Source organism: Pongo pygmaeus, chromosome 13, assembly GCF_028885625.2.
Source record: "Pongo pygmaeus isolate AG05252 chromosome 13, NHGRI_mPonPyg2-v2.0_pri, whole genome shotgun sequence".
NCBI classification, from domain to species: Eukaryota; Metazoa; Chordata; class Mammalia; order Primates; family Hominidae; genus Pongo; species Pongo pygmaeus.
In genome coordinates this window covers 85,684,754-85,702,437 of record NC_072386.2, presented here as the reverse complement: position 1 = coordinate 85,702,437, position 17,684 = coordinate 85,684,754, and the positions used below count along the sequence as shown (strand labels likewise).

At 39.7% G+C, this 17,684-nt stretch overlaps 1 protein-coding gene across 5 annotated transcripts in view; it reads left to right on the top strand.

Annotated features, from left to right (window-relative positions):
• The window catches only part of FANCC (FA complementation group C), a 217,988-nt gene that overhangs the window by 65,829 nt on the left and 134,475 nt on the right, over positions 1-17,684 (top strand). For all 5 annotated transcript variants that reach the window (XM_054502579.2, XM_054502576.2, XM_054502577.2 and 2 more), the window contains 3 exons: positions 2,162-2,404; positions 4,019-4,103; positions 10,779-10,873. In XM_054502579.2, coding sequence (XP_054358554.1) covers positions 2,240-2,404; positions 4,019-4,103; positions 10,779-10,873 — 345 coding nt within the window. In that variant the 5' untranslated portion in view covers positions 2,162-2,239. The remainder of the gene's footprint in view (positions 1-2,161; positions 2,405-4,018; positions 4,104-10,778; positions 10,874-17,684) is intronic.

The window sequence follows — 17,684 nt, the reverse complement described above, 5'->3', positions numbered from 1 at the left end:
CCCCATCTCTACTAAAAATACAAAAATTAGCCGGGTGTGGTTGTGTGTGCCTGTAATCCCAGCTATTTGGGAGGCTGAGGCAGGAGAGTCACTTGAACCCAGGAGGTGGAGGTTTCAGTGAACCAACATCGCACCACTTAACTCCAGCCTGGGAGATAGAGTGAGACTTCGTCTAAAAAAATAAATACATAACATAAAAATAAAATTAAATTACTTCATCTGGAGAAGCGTTTTGCTGTGGCATTTAGTTTAGAACTGTACTATGAGGAATACTGGTGAATTATTCATTCCTTAATTCAGTATTTTTTGAGTGTTTGCCAGGCATATGCTGCATTCTAGGAAGACAGGGAATTTACACACTAGTAGAAGAAGCGGTAACTAAGTGAACGAATAAAGCCCAGGATAATTATCTGGAATCAGCAGAAAGGCCTGGGAGGATTTGTTGTGTGCATGAAGCAGATGAGAGGCCTGGGCTGGACTGTGGTGAGCCGGGGAGAGAGGAAATAAGGGCTGTCAGAGAGGGTGCTGGAGCCATGTTTTGCAGGGTCTTCAAGACTCCAGCAAGCAGCTGGGAGTATCTATGGGGAGTTTAAGTTTCTTTTCAAGGAAGTGTGACGAGAGGTTTTACCCAGGGGAATGTGCTGGTCTCATTTACATTTGCTGAAGTTTTTTCTGTCTACTGCGTAGAGAATGAGTTGGAGACGGGCAGGCCCAGCCTGGCAGTAGACAAGTGCAACACTCCAGGACTAGGCTGAGGGGCGGCAGTGAGGTGGAAGGAAGTGCATGCGGTCAAGTCAGATCACACACATTTATTTTGGCTGTAGACTTGACAGGTGGTGATGATGGCTTGGATGAGGAAGACAATGAGGAGGCACGGACATTATCTAGATTTTTGGCTAAGTGCCATTTTGACAGCATGCATATATTCCCTCTATTATTAAACTTTCTTTTCATTTAGACATGATCCTTCTCAAAACTGTAAATGTTCTAGTGTGTGTGCTGCTCAAGTGAACATGAAGACTGCACATTTTTTAGGTATTTTAAAGCTTTCCCAATCTAGATTTTTTTTGCACTGCAGCCATATTGTACAGTCGTTTCAAATTTCTTCTTGTTTTCTTGTTTGGTAATGGGAACCTCCTTTGTTGATATCTTGGGTATTTAATTGGGAGCATTTTACCTGTTAATTATGGCTGTTGAGGATTTAAACTCACTTTATTTAACACTAGTCTTTTGAAATTAGATTGCTGAATATCCTGCCTGCCCTGGGGAGTGTCAGAGCCTGTGAAGGCCTGCACCTGTTGAGAGGCAGCCTTCCCTCCTCTGTGATTCCTGTTTCTGGCTTCCATGTGCGATGAAGGGGTGTGGGATGGGAGGGGCACCTGGAGCCGCTGAGCCAGCTCCACCTGAGTCTCACTGTGTAACTCCATTGTTCTTTTTAGCATGGCCTTCATGGGTAGGAAGTCAGGCTTATGAGATTTTATGTACTGTCACTGGGACTAGTATACCTCCTCAGTAAGTGGAATTTATTATTATTTTACTAAAATATGGCTTCTTCGTGTGAATGAAGTGAGATCAAGCATATAAAGCAATCTTTAGTTAAAAGATTGCTTAAATTGTTACATGTGGAATGAATTATTTTACTTTTTTCTAAGAACTGAAGAGAAACTGGGAAAAAAAATCATTAGACGGTAATGCATAGAGATTTTTTTACACCTAAATGAGAAGCCAGAAATTCATATAAAACATAAGAACTTCAAAAACATTTCTTAGGCACAGACTATTATTAAACACTCATGGATGTTTTTGATTTTCTATTACATTAAAATACTCAAGTCAACTTCATATTCAGAACATTTAAAAATAGCTCAATCTTAAAAAGAAGATATAAAGTATTATCAGCTGTGCTTTTTGTGCATAATTAGCATGTGCCTGTGGAGGTATAATGACTTCTAGCCTAATGATAGTATCATGATAAAAAGTTCAGATGGTAAAATTGGAGCTCCAGCTGGATGACACATTTTATAACAATTCAAAGATGACTCCAGCATAGAAGCCATGCTATTTTAGTTCTTTGTAATCCCCTCTTCACCCATCAATGGATCATGAAGGCACTGATAAAAGAGCCTTTTAGAAATGCTTCTGTTTGTTCCCTTTCTTACAGATTTAATGTGTGCCCACCATTTCCTTCAGTGCTGGACAGGCTGCTGTGAAGGGACATCACCTTTTCCCTTTTTCCAAGATGGCTCAAGATTCAGTAGATCTTTCTTGTGATTATCAGTTTTGGATGCAGAAGCTTTCTATATGGGATCAGGCTTCCACTTTGGAAACCCAGCAAGACACCTGTCTTCACCTGGCTCAGTTCCAGGAGTTCCTGAGGAAGATGTATGAAGCCTTGAAAGAGATGGTAAGTAGTGGACCAGAATAATGAAATTATTTTCTGACTTCAGGGACTCTACCAGATTTCACCAAGACAGAATGCCACCCAGAATCGGGACTTGTGGTATTGACTGAAGTGCCGATGGATTAGGAAGACAAATTACTCAAGAGCTGGTTTCCTAGTCTCCGATTTATTATATTATTATAATTTTTTCTTGAGTAGCTGTATAGTCACATGACACTTCCTGACCAAGCAAGTTGTTCTTAAATAATCAAGATTTTATGCTTGTTGTCAAGTAGTAAATGGGATTCTTTTGAAGGCCTTTGTGTCCCTTGAATCATGGAGAATTTGCTACATGCTTAACCCTTCCTCAACCCTCTTCTCAAGTGGGCTGTCCTAAGAGATGATAAATATTAAGATCTCTTCTTATAATACTTTTTATAAATATTAAGATTTTGAGTATCTTTACTATTATATAATTTATTATTTTCAAAATTTAATATATTTTCATTTTGATGTCATGTTTCTTTTATTATGATAGATATTTTTATGATTTGGCACATGTTGTTATATTATGAGCTAGTATTTTGTATTTAATTTCAAAATGAAAAGCAAAATTGTCACTTAACAAAGTGTTCTTGTGTTAAGCTTTTCTTCCCTTAATCAAAGAGTAAATAGGAAATTTGAAGACTAATTTGTATTGATAATATGAGTTCATATGTCTTTAGAAACAATAAGGAAAGATACAGTCTGTGTGAACAACCAGTGCTAATTTTCGAATTTTTTTTTTTTATGAGACATATGTAACTTGACCTTTATGTGGTCCCAAAAAGTCTAGGACCAGGCTTGATGCTGGGATACATGTGAGAGATGTTTTGCTGCAGTAGCAGAAAGTGCCCATCATGTCGGCTTACCTGCACGTTATCCTAGTTTGCTTTTATTTGTGAACTTCTATGAAAGGTAACAAGTGGAAAAAGGTCCGGTTGTACAATAGTATGCATGTGTGTTTTTAAATCTTAAGCTGTTTTCTATTTGGTTGATCCTTTTTCTGTTTCAGGGTTTAGATTGTTACAGACTAAGTATGATGTCATTTGCCATACAGTAGTCAAAATAGTAATAAACAGATACATACATTTATGCTTTGGCTGCTTTTATTTATTTTTACAAGTTCCAGAGTTCTCGTCCCTGTAAACCTTCTTCTTTGAAATATTCTTACTGGAGCTGAGTTCGTAACCTCTCTTATGTTAGAATTAAAAAACCAGGATAAAGATATGGGATTATATAGTTATTAATAACCAATAATGTGTTTTCAACTCTTAAGCAGTCTTTGTTATTTTTAAATAAAGTAGCCTTTACTGACTATTAAGTATAAGTAAAATTAATTTTGCAACACAATTGATTTTACCTATGTCATACATCTTAGTTTGGTGACCTCGTTTAAGGATGAAGTAAGTTGGTTGGTTGCTTTTTAAACTTTATTTGAATTACTTACCTAAAGATCTTCTCTAATCCTTTTTTGCTTACTTTTAAAAATGGTATACTAAACAAGAAGCATTCACGCTCCCTCAACCTATAATGTCAGTTTAGTCCTTCTGAGTTGCATAATGCCTTTAGTGACCAAAATTTATTTTTCTTTCACAGGATTCTAACACAGTCCTTGAAAGATTCCCCACAATTGGTCAACTGTTGGCAAAAGCTTGTTGGAATCCTTTTATTTTAGCATATGGTAAGAATCAAAAACGTGTCCTCTCAAAATGGCTATTTTAATCTTTGCATTGTTTCACAGAGGCTTACATTATAAACCTTTCTCCTAGTTGTTTTTTTTTTTTTTAATGGAACAACTTATCAAATGTATTCATTGTTCCATTACAAAGATGGCTTCCTATACTGTTGTCCATGTATGTGTGTGTAGGTTTGTATAGATACACACACACACACACACACACATGCACGCACCCATGCAGATCTTCAGGAAAATAGAGCTCTTCGTATTAGAGGACAGAAACTCCCAGATGATTTAAATATCTATTTTTGCCTGTAATCACTTTCATAACTTCATTTTAAATTCAATATAAAGTGGCTATACTAATGATACCGAGTTAATTTTGTTTTACGGTTTCATAACTCACATGCTGTTTCCCACGTTGTAAAGTCATTCTTCAGAGTGTGAATCCTGCCGTGACTTTGCCTTTGACATCAGCTGCTTTGACTTTATTTAAGGGTGCCATTTTGGTTTTATCCAAGGTGGAGATGAATGTGGGGGCACTTTGGGGACGTATTCCTTCACTGAGCTCCTGTTTGCTGTCCAGTCTCATTTCCTGTTTCATCTTTCACAGCTATACCTCATGGTGGTAGCCGGGTCCTGTTACTAACGGTGCCTGAAGGCACTTTGTGTCAGGATTCCTTTCACACTCATTCTCCTTTGAAATAGCCTTACTGGGCTGAGGTAGGAGCTGCTGGGAGTGTCTCCATGGCCTCCAGCATCTCCCTTTAATACACTTACTTAACTGTCTGATGCCCTGGAAGACAGCATGCCTCTCGAGAACAGGAACCATGGTTTTAGTTCTCTTTGTTGTCCTAGGGCCTCCCAAGGAGCATGGCTGAGGTTTGCTTTGGATTGACTGTATTATTAGCTAATGTAATATTTACTTTTAAGATTTTTTAAAGTCAAAGACTAATTGCATAATATAATGACATTAGAACCCAAAATAAAATGAATATTCCCCTTTGATGTTTTAAAGAATCATACAGTTTCCCATTTATAGGTTGTCATAGTCATTATTGGAAGAGACATGAACTAGGCAGGAAAGGGACAATATGCGTGTTTAGCCCTGTGAGCAAGCGTGCGTGGACGCCCACACACTCAGCCTCCCTCACTCCACCCCACCCTCATATGTCCCTCCTCCTTCCCACTTATACCTCTTCCCCCAACCCCTAAACTTCTTCAAGTTCTTGATTCAAAATGGCAAAACTAGTGAGGCAGCAATGTGTTTGCCCACCAGGGCCACGCTTACCTGTCCTAGGTTTATCTATTGCAGTTAGGTCAGTGTTTCTCAAACATCTTTGACCAGAAATACATTATGTATATGCATATGCACATGGATATGCACACATACACAGTGAAACACATCTCATGAAAGAATGCATACAATGGCACGCCCCTTTGACTTTCTGCACTTTCAGTTACTCACAGTATAGTACAGTAAGATTTTGAGAGAGATGGAGAGATCACATTTACGTAACTTTTTTTTTTTTTTTTTTTAAGACAGAGTTTTCTCTTGTCACCCAGGCTGGAGTGCAATGGCACCATCTCAGCTCACTGCAACCTCCGCCTCCCGGGTTCAAGCGATTCTCCTGCCTCAGCCTCCCAGGTATCTGGGATTGCAGGTGCCTGCCACCACACCCAGCTGATTTTTGCATTTTTAGTAGAGATGGGGTTTCACCATGTTGGCCAGGCTGGTCTCAAACTCCTGACCTCAGGCGATTCGCCTGCCTCGACCTCCCAAAGTGTTGGGATTACAGGTGTGAGCCACCGTGACTGGCCTAAGGGATTAACAATGACAGCAATACAATAAATCAACGGTAACAATATAGTGTAGTACATAACTTTTATTATACTATATTGTTACAGTTGATTTATTGTATTGCTGTCGTTGTTAATCCCTTACTGTGCCTAGTTTATAAGTTAAACTTTATCATAGGTATGTGTACAGGAGAAAACACTGTATTTAAGGTTTGGTACTGTTCTCAGTTTCAGACATCACCTGAGGGTCTTGGAATATTTTTGCCATTGATAAAGAGGGACTATTGTATTATTATTCTGTGCAGTCCATGTTCACTATGCTGTTCATAGTGAACGGTGTTCATGACCCAAGACTGGATTTCATAACCCTTGATGCTTCTTGACCAGAAGTTTGAAGAACATTGATCTAGGCCAATATTGATGGCAGGAAAAAGGAAAAGAAATTGTTGAATGACCTTCATTTAAAAGCAGCACCCATTGTTAGGGGCTTCATGGATTTATTAATTGCTTTTTAGAAGGAAAGAAATACTACGTCCTTTAAATGTACATGGTGGATGTAACACATCCTCAAGTCAGAAATGTGAGAAACATGGGGAGGTTTATGATGTCGTGTGAGAGGCATTGCTCACTTTAAGCTGGGCACTGTTCTCTGTGGACTACATAATGGACCTAATTAATTCTTGATGACAGTGTTGCAGGGTAGATAATTATGGATTAGAGTCAATAAGTCGCTTTCCCTAGAATACAACACTAAGAAGATGTGTTGTATTCTACTCCTCATGTGACTTTAAAGTCCACCTTCTGTAATGTTCTGTCCCTATTGGATCACATCTCGTGATCGAAGTGTTCCAGTCTTGGCATTCCCACTAGCCAGCTTCACTTGCACAGCAGGTATTTACCAAGTGTTGTTTTTTTTTTTTGAGACAAAGTCTTGCTCTGTTGCCCAGGCTGGAGTGCAGTGGAGCAATCTTGGCTCACTGCAACCTCCGCCTCCCGGGTTCAAGGGATTCTCCTGCCTCAGCCTCCTGAGTAGCTGGGACTATAGGCACCCACCACCACGTCCAGCTAATTTTTTATATTCTTACTAGAGATGGGGTTTCACCGTGTTAGCCAGGATGGTCTTGATCTCCTGACCTCGTGATCTGCCCGCCTTGGCCTCCCAAAGTGCTGGGATTACAGGCGTGGGCCACCGCACCCAGCCTACAAAGTGTTTTTTTGGTGTGCCAGCCCTTAGGAAAACGTGGCTCACTGTCTCTGCCCATTAGGAGCTTCCAGTCAGGGAAAAAGAGATACTTAAGCAGGTCAGCCTGACTCAATGTGATGGTTCTCTGAATGGGAGTAGCAATTGCTGAGAGGAAGGAGGGTTTCCCAGGAGAGCCCCTGCTGGGGCAAACTTGAAGATGTGATTCTCTAAGACAGGGCATCTGAACTCGTAGGGTCTCGTATTTCTTCTTTGTAAAAGTAGGAGTTCAGACTGATTTATTCTGTTGTCCCTGAACTTGTATCTGTCTATGATCTTTCCTTAGCACCTTATCTGCATTACCTTGGCCCCTCTGACAACCAGAAACAAATTCTCCATCCCTTTCTGCCTCAACGCTTGTGTTACCTTTTGAACTGCTCATAAATTTCAGTTTCTTGTTGAGGTATGCCCTGGCTGTGAGCTCACAGAGGTGGCTGAACGGCATGAAACTCCATTAGCAGTCAGATGTTGCCTGTGTCACCCCTGTTGTTTCACTAGTTGGGCACTTTCTTCCTGGAAGGGATCTTTTCTTATGGTTTTATAATATCAAAATTGCTTTTTCTTGAGACAGAGTCTCGCTCTTTCACTCAGGCTGGAGTGCAGTGGTGCGATCTCGGCTCACTGCAAGCTCTGCTTCCTAGGTTCACGCCATTCTCCTGCCTCAGCCTCCCAAGTAGCTGGGACTACAGGCGCCCGCTACCACGCTCAGCTAATTTTTTTTTTTTTTGTATTTTTTTTTTGTATTTTTAGTAGAGACGGGGTTTCACCGTGTTAGCTAGGATGGTCTTGATCTCCTGACCTTGTGATCCGCCCACCTCCGCCTCCCAAAGTGCTGGGATTACAGGTGTGAACCACCGCGCCCGGCCCAAAATTGCTTTTTAATTACAGTAAAAGCAAACAGTTTGGAAAAAAGTAAGTCATACGTGGTGTTCATGGAGAATAGGATCAGAAAAGGGTAGTAAGGAAGGAGGGATGATTTGGAAATGAAAAGATACTGAAAAGAGAAGAGACGAAATAGATAATAATGGAAAATTAGAGAATACCTTTTTATTTGATGATGTCCTCAGCATAAAAATACTGCCTTCACCTTCTGAAATTCTGATCCATTGCTTCTAACTCTGCCCTGATGATTAAGCATGACAGCTGTTACCTCTCTTCTTCATTATTCACTGTTTCTGTATAACAAATTTCTGCCAAACTTAGCAGCTTAAAACAGTGAATATTTATTGTCTTAAAAATTTGCTGCCTTCATACTTTTAAACTATAGAATTAAAGTTTAAAGAATTGCTTTAGCTTTTATGTGGAATTTCAATTCCAGATATCAAAAAATAAAATACAAGATGGCAAGTGTATGTTGTTATCTTCTTTTCCTTTCCATTCAGTTTTAGAATCCAAATTTACACTAAGATGGGCTGTCAGCGACTGTCCCTGCAGTGAATCCCAGGCAGTTTCCCATCTCACTTAACATGCCCTGTGGGATGCTCCAGCCTGAGCTCAGGGCCTCCAGGGAGGAGCCTGACAGATGCCAGCCCCTGGAGTGAGTGCTGGTGGCACTTGTGAATAACAATCCATGGCTCATGTTTGTAAATTGCCTAAGCAAAGCAAACTGTAAGCTCATTAGCAGTGCATTTCAGTGCATTGACTCTGGGCACGGAAAGTCACCTCCTAAAGGTTGGGTGGAAGTTTCTCTGGCTCCTTCTCTTTTTTTATTTTTCTCCCAAAAAATAAAATTTTGGGAGAAAAATAAAAAATAATATACTTTTTGAACTAAGTTTGCATAATCACTCAACACCTGGGGAAACTCCCAGTTTTTTAAAAGAATACCCAGTTTTGGGTATTCTTTTAGATTTAAGCTTCATAAACTGACATTTCCTTTCTTTTCTTTTTTTTTTTTTTGGTGGTGAATGTCTGGTTTTTGGAAATGCTCTCCATCAGATTACATTCTTTTTAACAACCTGCTGCATGTGTAAGGATGCCATTGGATGCATCTGTCAGACTTACTACATGAAGCTAGGTAGAATTTCTTCTAATATTGAAACTATGGGAAGCATAACAGTCACATTTTTAATTAGTGGATTTGGTTAAACCTGAAGAATCGTAGGATCTTTAGTGGTTAAATTATACGACTCTTGAAATGAACTGATCTCAGGCAAGCCAGTGCTTTATAATGCTTTATTTGAGCTGATAAAAGCTAGGGAAAAAAAATGAATGGCCTCAGAATAACTCCTGATAAAGTTTTTTCAGAGATGTTCGTTATTGGAAAAGCATAAGCTATGTATGTTCACAGGGAAAAAAATGGGTTTAAAAATTACTGTTAGCATTTTTTAGTTTGTGGTTAAAAATACAGAAGTCGCTTACTAGAGTTGGTATTGTTCTTATTTCCTTGTTAATGAAGTCTTTAGAAATGCTGGGTTTTGGCCAGGCACGGTGGCTCTTGCCTGTGATCCCAGCACTTTGGGAGGCCATGGCAGGAGGATCACTTGAGCTCAGGAGTCAGAGACCAGCCTGGGCGACCTGATGAGATCCGGTCTCTACAAAAAATTCAAAAATTATCCGGGTGTGGTGGTACACACCTGTGGTCCCAGCTACTCAGGAGGCTGAGGTGGGAGAATCGCTGGAGCCCGGGAGGTGGATGTTTCATTGAGCTGAGATCATGCCACTGCACTCCAGCTTGGGTGACAGAGCGAGACCCTGTCTCAAAAAAAAGAGAAAGATTGGGTTTATTAGATTGCAGAAGATGAGGCGGTAGAGAGTACTGATTCCAGGCACCGGCTGTCTTAGCCTCACCTCCATGGCCTTGTAAAGTCTGAAGTTGCTTTGCCCTAGCTCGTGTACTGACATCTTCAGTTTCTAGACCCCATTTTTGTTTCTTAATTGTATTATAAAATCTTCAGCTGGAATAGACTCAGTCACCACAAAAGGAAAAAGAAAGTAGCTCATCAAGTAGATGTTCCTGCAAAATGTAAGATTTCAAACTTCAGATTTTCATTGCATGTTTGGTAAAGTTTTATATTTTAAAGAATTTACATTTTAGAGTAAAAGAGCATGTAAGACACTTCTGTTTTATCCAAAGCACTTGGTACTAGAAATATATTTTAAAACAATCCTTTTTATTAAATTTCTTTTTAACAAGTGGAGATATTTTGGCAAATTAAAAAATTAAAAGATTAAATCAGAAATATTGGCTACCAACTGCCTATAACCATTAAGTTGCCTTAGAAAGGTCGAAATTACTAACCGTTTGAAATGTGAAAAAACTGATCATGAGAAAAGCCCAGTTCTCTTAGTTCTTTCCATCATTCTCGTTTGGCTTTAAAAATTGATACTGTTACAGAAAGGAAATTGACCACACAAGAGTTAAGTGATCCCAAGGCCACAAGAAGGACAAAACACCACAAAGTTAAGTTTAGGGAATTCTGAAGGACAGCTAGGAGAGCAAAGATAGAGTGAGGGAAAATATTCCTGTCAGCGGAAAGAGAATGTGCAAAGTATGGTGGTGAGAAAGCAAATGTTATATTCAGGGATACATGTTCTGTGAACTTAGTAGTTTGAGATTTTCCTAAATATAATGTTTAAAATGTTTTTATATTAATGATTTTTTCTGCTTGATAAAACTTATTAAGTTTTCCTTTTTGTAGATGAAAGCCAAAAAATTCTAATATGGTGCTTATGTTGTCTAATTAACAAAGAACCACAGCATTCTGGACAATCAAAACTTAACTCCTGGATACAGGTAAGAGAGTAAATCTTGCTCTGCACTTCTTTGAATTAAATTGATTATTTAAAAGTGCTGCTTAAAAAAATTTTGGGGGGGATCCAGTTCTATGATGTTTGAGAAACTTTTTCAAACATACCCTTCACTGTTCCATTATCTTGCTGAGTAAAAAGTTTTTCGAGAGATTTCAATTTTGCTTGACTGTGAATTCCAAAAGATACCAGTCTTTAGGGGGAAGACCTAATGTTGAGTGGTTTTGAAAAGTTTCTTTCAGGTGATTAAAATAGTGTATTCCATTTCACTCTAGCAATTGCTATCCTTCAAAAAATTGTTTTTCCCTACCAACCTGGTTTAAATTCCTTTCCACATGCTTCCATGCCTCTCTCAAAATCTATTTTGTAGTGAAATGAAAATTCAGCAGTGTGGCGGGAGCAACACTCTTTATTTTGTGTCCCGAAGTTGGTGCCTGAGCCAGCATATGCACAGACTGGATCTTGGTGCTGCGCGGCCTCTGCTGCTCGCTCACACTTTCCAATTGGCTACCTACTGTGCTAGTCCAGATAGCTAACAGCTTCCTAGATTTCCCTGTCTGCTTCTGCTTTCTCCTGAAGGGCAGACGTAAGGTAGAGATGTGGTGAGGGCAGCTGCCCTCACCAGCAGCGCATTGGCTGTTCTTTTCTGTTCCCCGCACTGCCTTGCTACAGCAACCCCAGGACTGGCTGATGCCTGTCAGACTCCACTTAGTATGCATGTGGTTCAGATCAGCTGCTTAGTATTATGAAATCATCCAACCAGATTAGTGCATATGGTTTTGTCTATCAGTCTGACTGGTGATATCGTTACATTCACTGCTTTTTACGATTTCTTTGTTTTAGACAAAATTGCTAACAGATGATGAAGACAGTATTTATATTTTTCTGTTTGAAAGAATAGAAGGGAGTGAGAGGGATTGGGCAATGGAAGGAAAGAATACAAACTTTAATTGGAAGGAAAATTAATGTAAGAAACTGAAGAAAGGAACGGATAAGTAGAATTAGGGAAGAAAGAATGTGTAACAAGGCCAAAGAAACAAAATGACATATTTAGTCCTTAATTTTTTTAATTGTTGCTTTTATTATTTGATATTTTAATGAATATTTAGCATGTAATTTTGTATTAGATAGCTCATTGAGTCCTGAAGTAGGCCATCTAATGAAGTGTTTTTAGAGTGACTGGGTTAACTTTCTTCATTTAACTCATGACTTTATTAGCCTGTTTAAAAATTTCTAGCCTCACATTTTGTTCTGTGTTTTTCTTGTTTAATACTATATCTACTTATTAGTAGGTACTTATTAAGTATAGTTCAGGGAGTTAAAACAATCTGTGCCTTCAGGGAATTCCCAGACTGGTAACCAGGTCACTCCAGGGCAGCGTGGTTAAGTTATTGCTAGAGCTGTGTTTAGGTGTTACGCTGACGTAGAGGGGGACACTTGCTCTGACAAGGGGGTTTGGAGACATTTCCTGGAGCAGGTGACGTGTTAATTGAATTCTGAAGGACAGCTAGGAGAGCAAGGATAGAGTTAGGGAGAATATTCCTGTCAGCAGAAACAGACTATGCAAAGTATGGTGGTGAGAAAGCAAATGTATTCAGGGAACTGTGGGTGCTTAGGTGTGCCTGGAACTTGGGGTTTTATGGAGTTGGTGATGAAGCATGAAGCCAGAGAGACCGGCAAGCACAGTCCTTGCATATGACTATAGAAGGTTTTTATCTTGATGACAGTGGGGCAGCCACCAGAGTATTTAAACAGAGAAATCATGCCTGGGCGCGGTGGCTCATGCCCCAGCACTTTGGGAGGCCAGGGTGGGCAGATCATGATGTCAGGAGATCAAAACCATCCTGGCTAACATGGTGAAACCTTGTCTCTACTAAAAATACAAAAAACTAGCCAGGCATGGTGGCACATGCCTGTACTCCCAGCTACTAGGGAGGCTGAGGCAGGAGAATCGCTTGAACCTGGGAAGCAGAGGTTATAGTGAGCTGGTATCATGCCACTGCACTCCAGCCTGGGTGACAGAGCGAGTCTCTGTCTCAAAAAAAAAAAAAAGGAAAAAAAAAGCCAGAGAAATCATGTAGCCAGTGTGAGTTTTAGAGACTAACAGCAAAAGGAAGTTAGTTGAGAAGAGGGCAAGGATAGACGTTGGAAACTATTGTAGTGATAAGTTGAGAAATTGCAAGGGCCTCAAAGAAATGGAGAAGGGGGCCCGATTTATAAGATATTAATAAGGTAAATACCCAGAAGGTATAATGGCAGATTAAATGTTGATACACTTAGGCATAGCTGGAAATGTACAGAGAGCAGGTGAATATCCCATTCTCAGGAGAGCAAGCTGATTTGCTGGCAGAGGGTTGAAAGTCAGCCACCTGTGGGAATAGTGGAAGCCTTAGGTGAGATGAGGTCTGCTCCCAGAGAGTGCTGGGGTAGGGGCCCAGGGGAACTAGAGAGAGCCTTGGGGAGACACTGACCTTAAGGGGAAGTGGAAGAATGATTGATGCTACAGAATGCAAGGAGGGGTCCAAGAAGTAGAAGAAGAGAAGCAACGGAGAATGAGTGCTCATTCATATCTAATGCCATAGAGCAGCGCTGTCCAGTAGGAATAAAATACATGCTGCATAGATAATGGTGAACTTTCCAGGTGCTGCTTTAAAAAACATAAAAAGAAATAGTTAAAATTAATTTTAAGAAGATATTTCACCTAATTCAGTATATCCCAAATACCATCATTTCAACATTTAATCATTATTAAAGTTACTGAGATTATTTATAATCTTTTTCATGATGTGTCTTTGAAATCCAGTGTGTATGTTACACTAACACTTATATCTACGTGTTATATCTTCATTCAGATGTTAAATTTTCTTTGGAAATTCTTGATCTGTATTTAGATTTTATAAAATGTAGGGTTGAAAAAGTAGATTCACATACCCAAGTTGTTCCAAGGAATTTTATAACTGAATCAAGTATCGGTGTTTAAATTAAAATTGAATTAAAATTAAATACAAAGTTCAGTTATTCGCTGGTGCTTACTGCATGGCAGTGCTCTGCAGCCACATGTGGCAGGTGACTGCTGTGTTGGACAGGGCAGCTGTGGAGCATACAGCAGAAGGATCAAGAAACACTACTTGGATTTAGCCACTGTGAGCAAAGACTCGGTGAGGAGAGATTTAGTGAGAGGTGGAGGGAAATAGTCAGATTGCTCCAGATTGAGAAATGTTGGGGAGGTGAGGAAGCAGAGATGATAAACTTCACTCTTTCAAGAAACTTGGCAGTAAAGAGGGAGAACTTTGGCAATGAAAGGGATAATAGCTAGACTAGGGTGGGTTTGGCTGAATTGAGCAAGTCCCAAACATGCTTTACATTGAGATGAATATGTAGGTAGGGAACAGGTGAGGACATGGGAGGTTGGGAAAACAGTTTCCCTCCTCAGTTACCAAGCAAGCCTGAACTAAATAACATGCACCAACAAAAAGATGTCTAGGAACATATTAATGATTTAACTCTTAACAATTTATTATTAACATATTAATTATTTAACTCTTAACAACTCTAAAGCTAATTACATTGCCCATCATCAGTCAGTACATACATAATCTCATGTTGGCTATCAATGCAGCAAGATAGAAGATAGTCTATAGTTTGGTTTATAAATCAGTTCACATCTCGGGTGTACTTGATTTTATCTTAGAGGTGATGTTTTCTTCATGGAGGTTTTAGAGTGACATAGTACATGTTAAAGATGTGTACCTTGTCATCCAATATCCTTGTGAAAATTATAAAACAGCCATATTTTAATGTTTGCTAATTCATTCAGCAAGCATTTATTAGGGCCTACCATGTGCTAGGATGTTCTAATTGTGGTAATAAAATCTTGGGTCATTCTGTGTTATTGGAGCATTACAAGTATGATTGAAATACTCTAAATCGAAAACTAAGAATTTCTACAGTAAATTACAAAATTCAGTAAACATTCAAATTAATTAATAAATTTGAAAATGATAGACTGAGTTGTGTTTTTAGCACAGGGAAGAAATAATTCTGTTTGACACTTGACATGTTAGCATGTGTTATATTGGAAACACATTGATAAAATGTTTTGGAGTTTTACTGACAACCTTGAAAGTGCTGTCATAGAGCACCACCTCAACAGCTCTTCTTACAGTTCAGAGACAAAGTTCCCGGACTCTTTCATGTATTTCGGGAATATGTGGTCTTGAAAAATGTAGTTTTACTGGTAAATCCACTGAACAGATACTTTTTGAGCACCTACTGTTTGCCAGGCACAACTATAGAGGCTGAGGATACAGCACTGGACCTAGAAAGACAGTCTGTTCTCAGATGCTACAATAGATGGGGAAGGTTTCCAGGGCCTGCTAAATGTAAGAGGATGCCTGTCTTCTCTGGCAAAACCATACCACTATTATTTTTTTATTCTGATAGAAAAAAAAAAACAAAAAAACACAGCAGGGTACCAGGAATAGAGATCAAAAGGTGTTGTATTCTATCTGTATTCTCTTTCGAAATGCAATACTAAGCAATATCCAGATAGCGTCTGTCCTCTACTTTCTTCTTTTTTCAAAAAAAAAACTTTTAAATTAAAAAATCTAACAGACTTACACAAAACATAAATGCCAAGCTTAATGAATTGTGACAGATCCTTGTAATCACCACCCAAGGAAATAGAACAGAACATTGACTGCTCCTGGATGTCCCTGCCCACCATGTGCCCCTTGTTGCTTTTTTTTTTTTTTTTTGAGGTGGAGTTTCACTCTTGTTGACCAGGCTGGAGTTCAATGGCGCAATCTTGGCCCACTGCAACCTCCGCCTCCTGGGTTCAAGCGATTCTCCTGCCTCAGCCTCCCGAGTAGCTCGGATTACAGGCATGCGCCACCACACCCAGCTAATTTTGTATTTTTAGTAGAGATGGGGTTTCTCCATGTTGGTCGGGCTGGTCTCAAACTCCCAACCTCAGGTGATCTGCCTGCCTCAGCCTCCCAAAGTGCTGGGATTACAGGTGTGAGCCACCGTGCCCGGCCACTTTGTGCCTTATTTAAGAAATTTTTCTGCAGTCCAAGGTCATAAAGATCTTCCATATTATCTTCTAAAAGCCTGTTGGTTTCCTTTTCCCATGTAAGTCTGTGATCCACCTGTAACTTATGGTGTGGTGTAAGGTGGTAAGTAGTCCATTTTCATCTTATTTCCACGTTGATGTCCCATTGCCTGACACCGTTATTGAAAATCATGATCTGTGGTGCTACCTTCGTCATGCATCAGGTTCCTTTGGGTGCATTTCCCACTCATCTGTGGTGCCACCTTCATCATGAATCAGGTGCCTTTGGGTGCATTTCCCACTGATCTGTGGTGCCACCTTCATCATGCATCAGGTGCCTTTGGGTGCACAGGTGTGATCCTGCATCTCTCCATTGGTTTTGTTGTTTATTTGTGGTATTAAGCTTAGTATCAACTTGACTGGACACAAGGTCCTGGTAACATTATTCTGTGTGTTTCTGTGAGGGTGTCTTGGGGTGAGATTAACGTTTAAATTAGTTGACTGAGTAAAGCAGATTGCCCATCCTAATACGGGTGGGCCCTATCCAGTCAGTGAGAGACCTGACTAGAAAAGAAGGTTGACGCTCCCCTGAGTAAGAGAGAAGTCCTCCTGCCTGAAAGCTTTTAAACTGAGACATTGTCCTTTTTCCTGCTTTCACACACAGACTGAAACATCACCTCTTCCTGGGTCTAAAGCCTGCTGGCCTTCTGACTGAAACTATACCAGTGACTCTCCTGGTTATCCGGGCATTTGCTCTCTTGTGTCTCTGACTTGCTGGCTACTGTAATGGTGTTAGCTGATTCCTTATAATAAATCCCTGTGTGTGTGTGTGTCTGTCTGTCTCATTGGTTCAGTTTCTCTGGAGAACTCTGACAGATATACTATCTTTATGCCAGTTCCACATTGTCATCATTAATGTGGCCTTGTAAGTATCTTGCTATCCAGGAGGAAGTTCTTCCATCTTGTTCTTCATCAAGACAGCCTTGGCTAATATTGGAACTTAGCATTAACTGTTACATAAATTTTAGGATGTGTGTGTCAAGTTTCACTAAAACACAAAATAAGTTGTTGGCATTTTGATTGGCATTGTAATTAGTCAATTTGGTGAGAATCTCAATGGCCACTATCCTCTAAGGCAAAATTGGTTTTTCTCAGTTTTGTTTACTATTAGCAAATTGAACAGTACCTGGCACAGTATAAATTTTTGAATAAATTAATGAATATATGATATGAATAAATGAATGACAAGTTGTACAAATTAATTTTTTCAGATAATCTTCCTGATAACTTTGAAACGTTTTTTGCCAACTTTTAGTTAGCAGAACCTTTTAATGAGGCTGATGATTCGCTTGCAGAAGTGTCTGTGCTACCATTTCCCAGTTCTCTTAGGTTGCATTCATAGTAGTATTTTTAATCTCTGACTTCTTTGCAGGGATCCTTTGAAGGCAGGTGTCCATCTGATGGTTCCTTTAGTTAGACAGCATAATCAGCAGACCTTCCTTTCTGGTCACATGGAGACCATAATGCATATCCTGAGAGGAAGTGGGAACCGGAGGGCTCCTGCCAGCCCTCTGTGAGGTGGAATCCCCACCCTTCCCTCAGGGTCCCACTTGGACTACTTGTGACACATGACCGTCTATAACATCTAGACTGGCTAAGGTCGTAGTGTGAGTACATTTGTGAAATATTAATAAAGCTTGATTTCTTCTTACATATAAACATTCTAATGTTTTCACATCTCAGT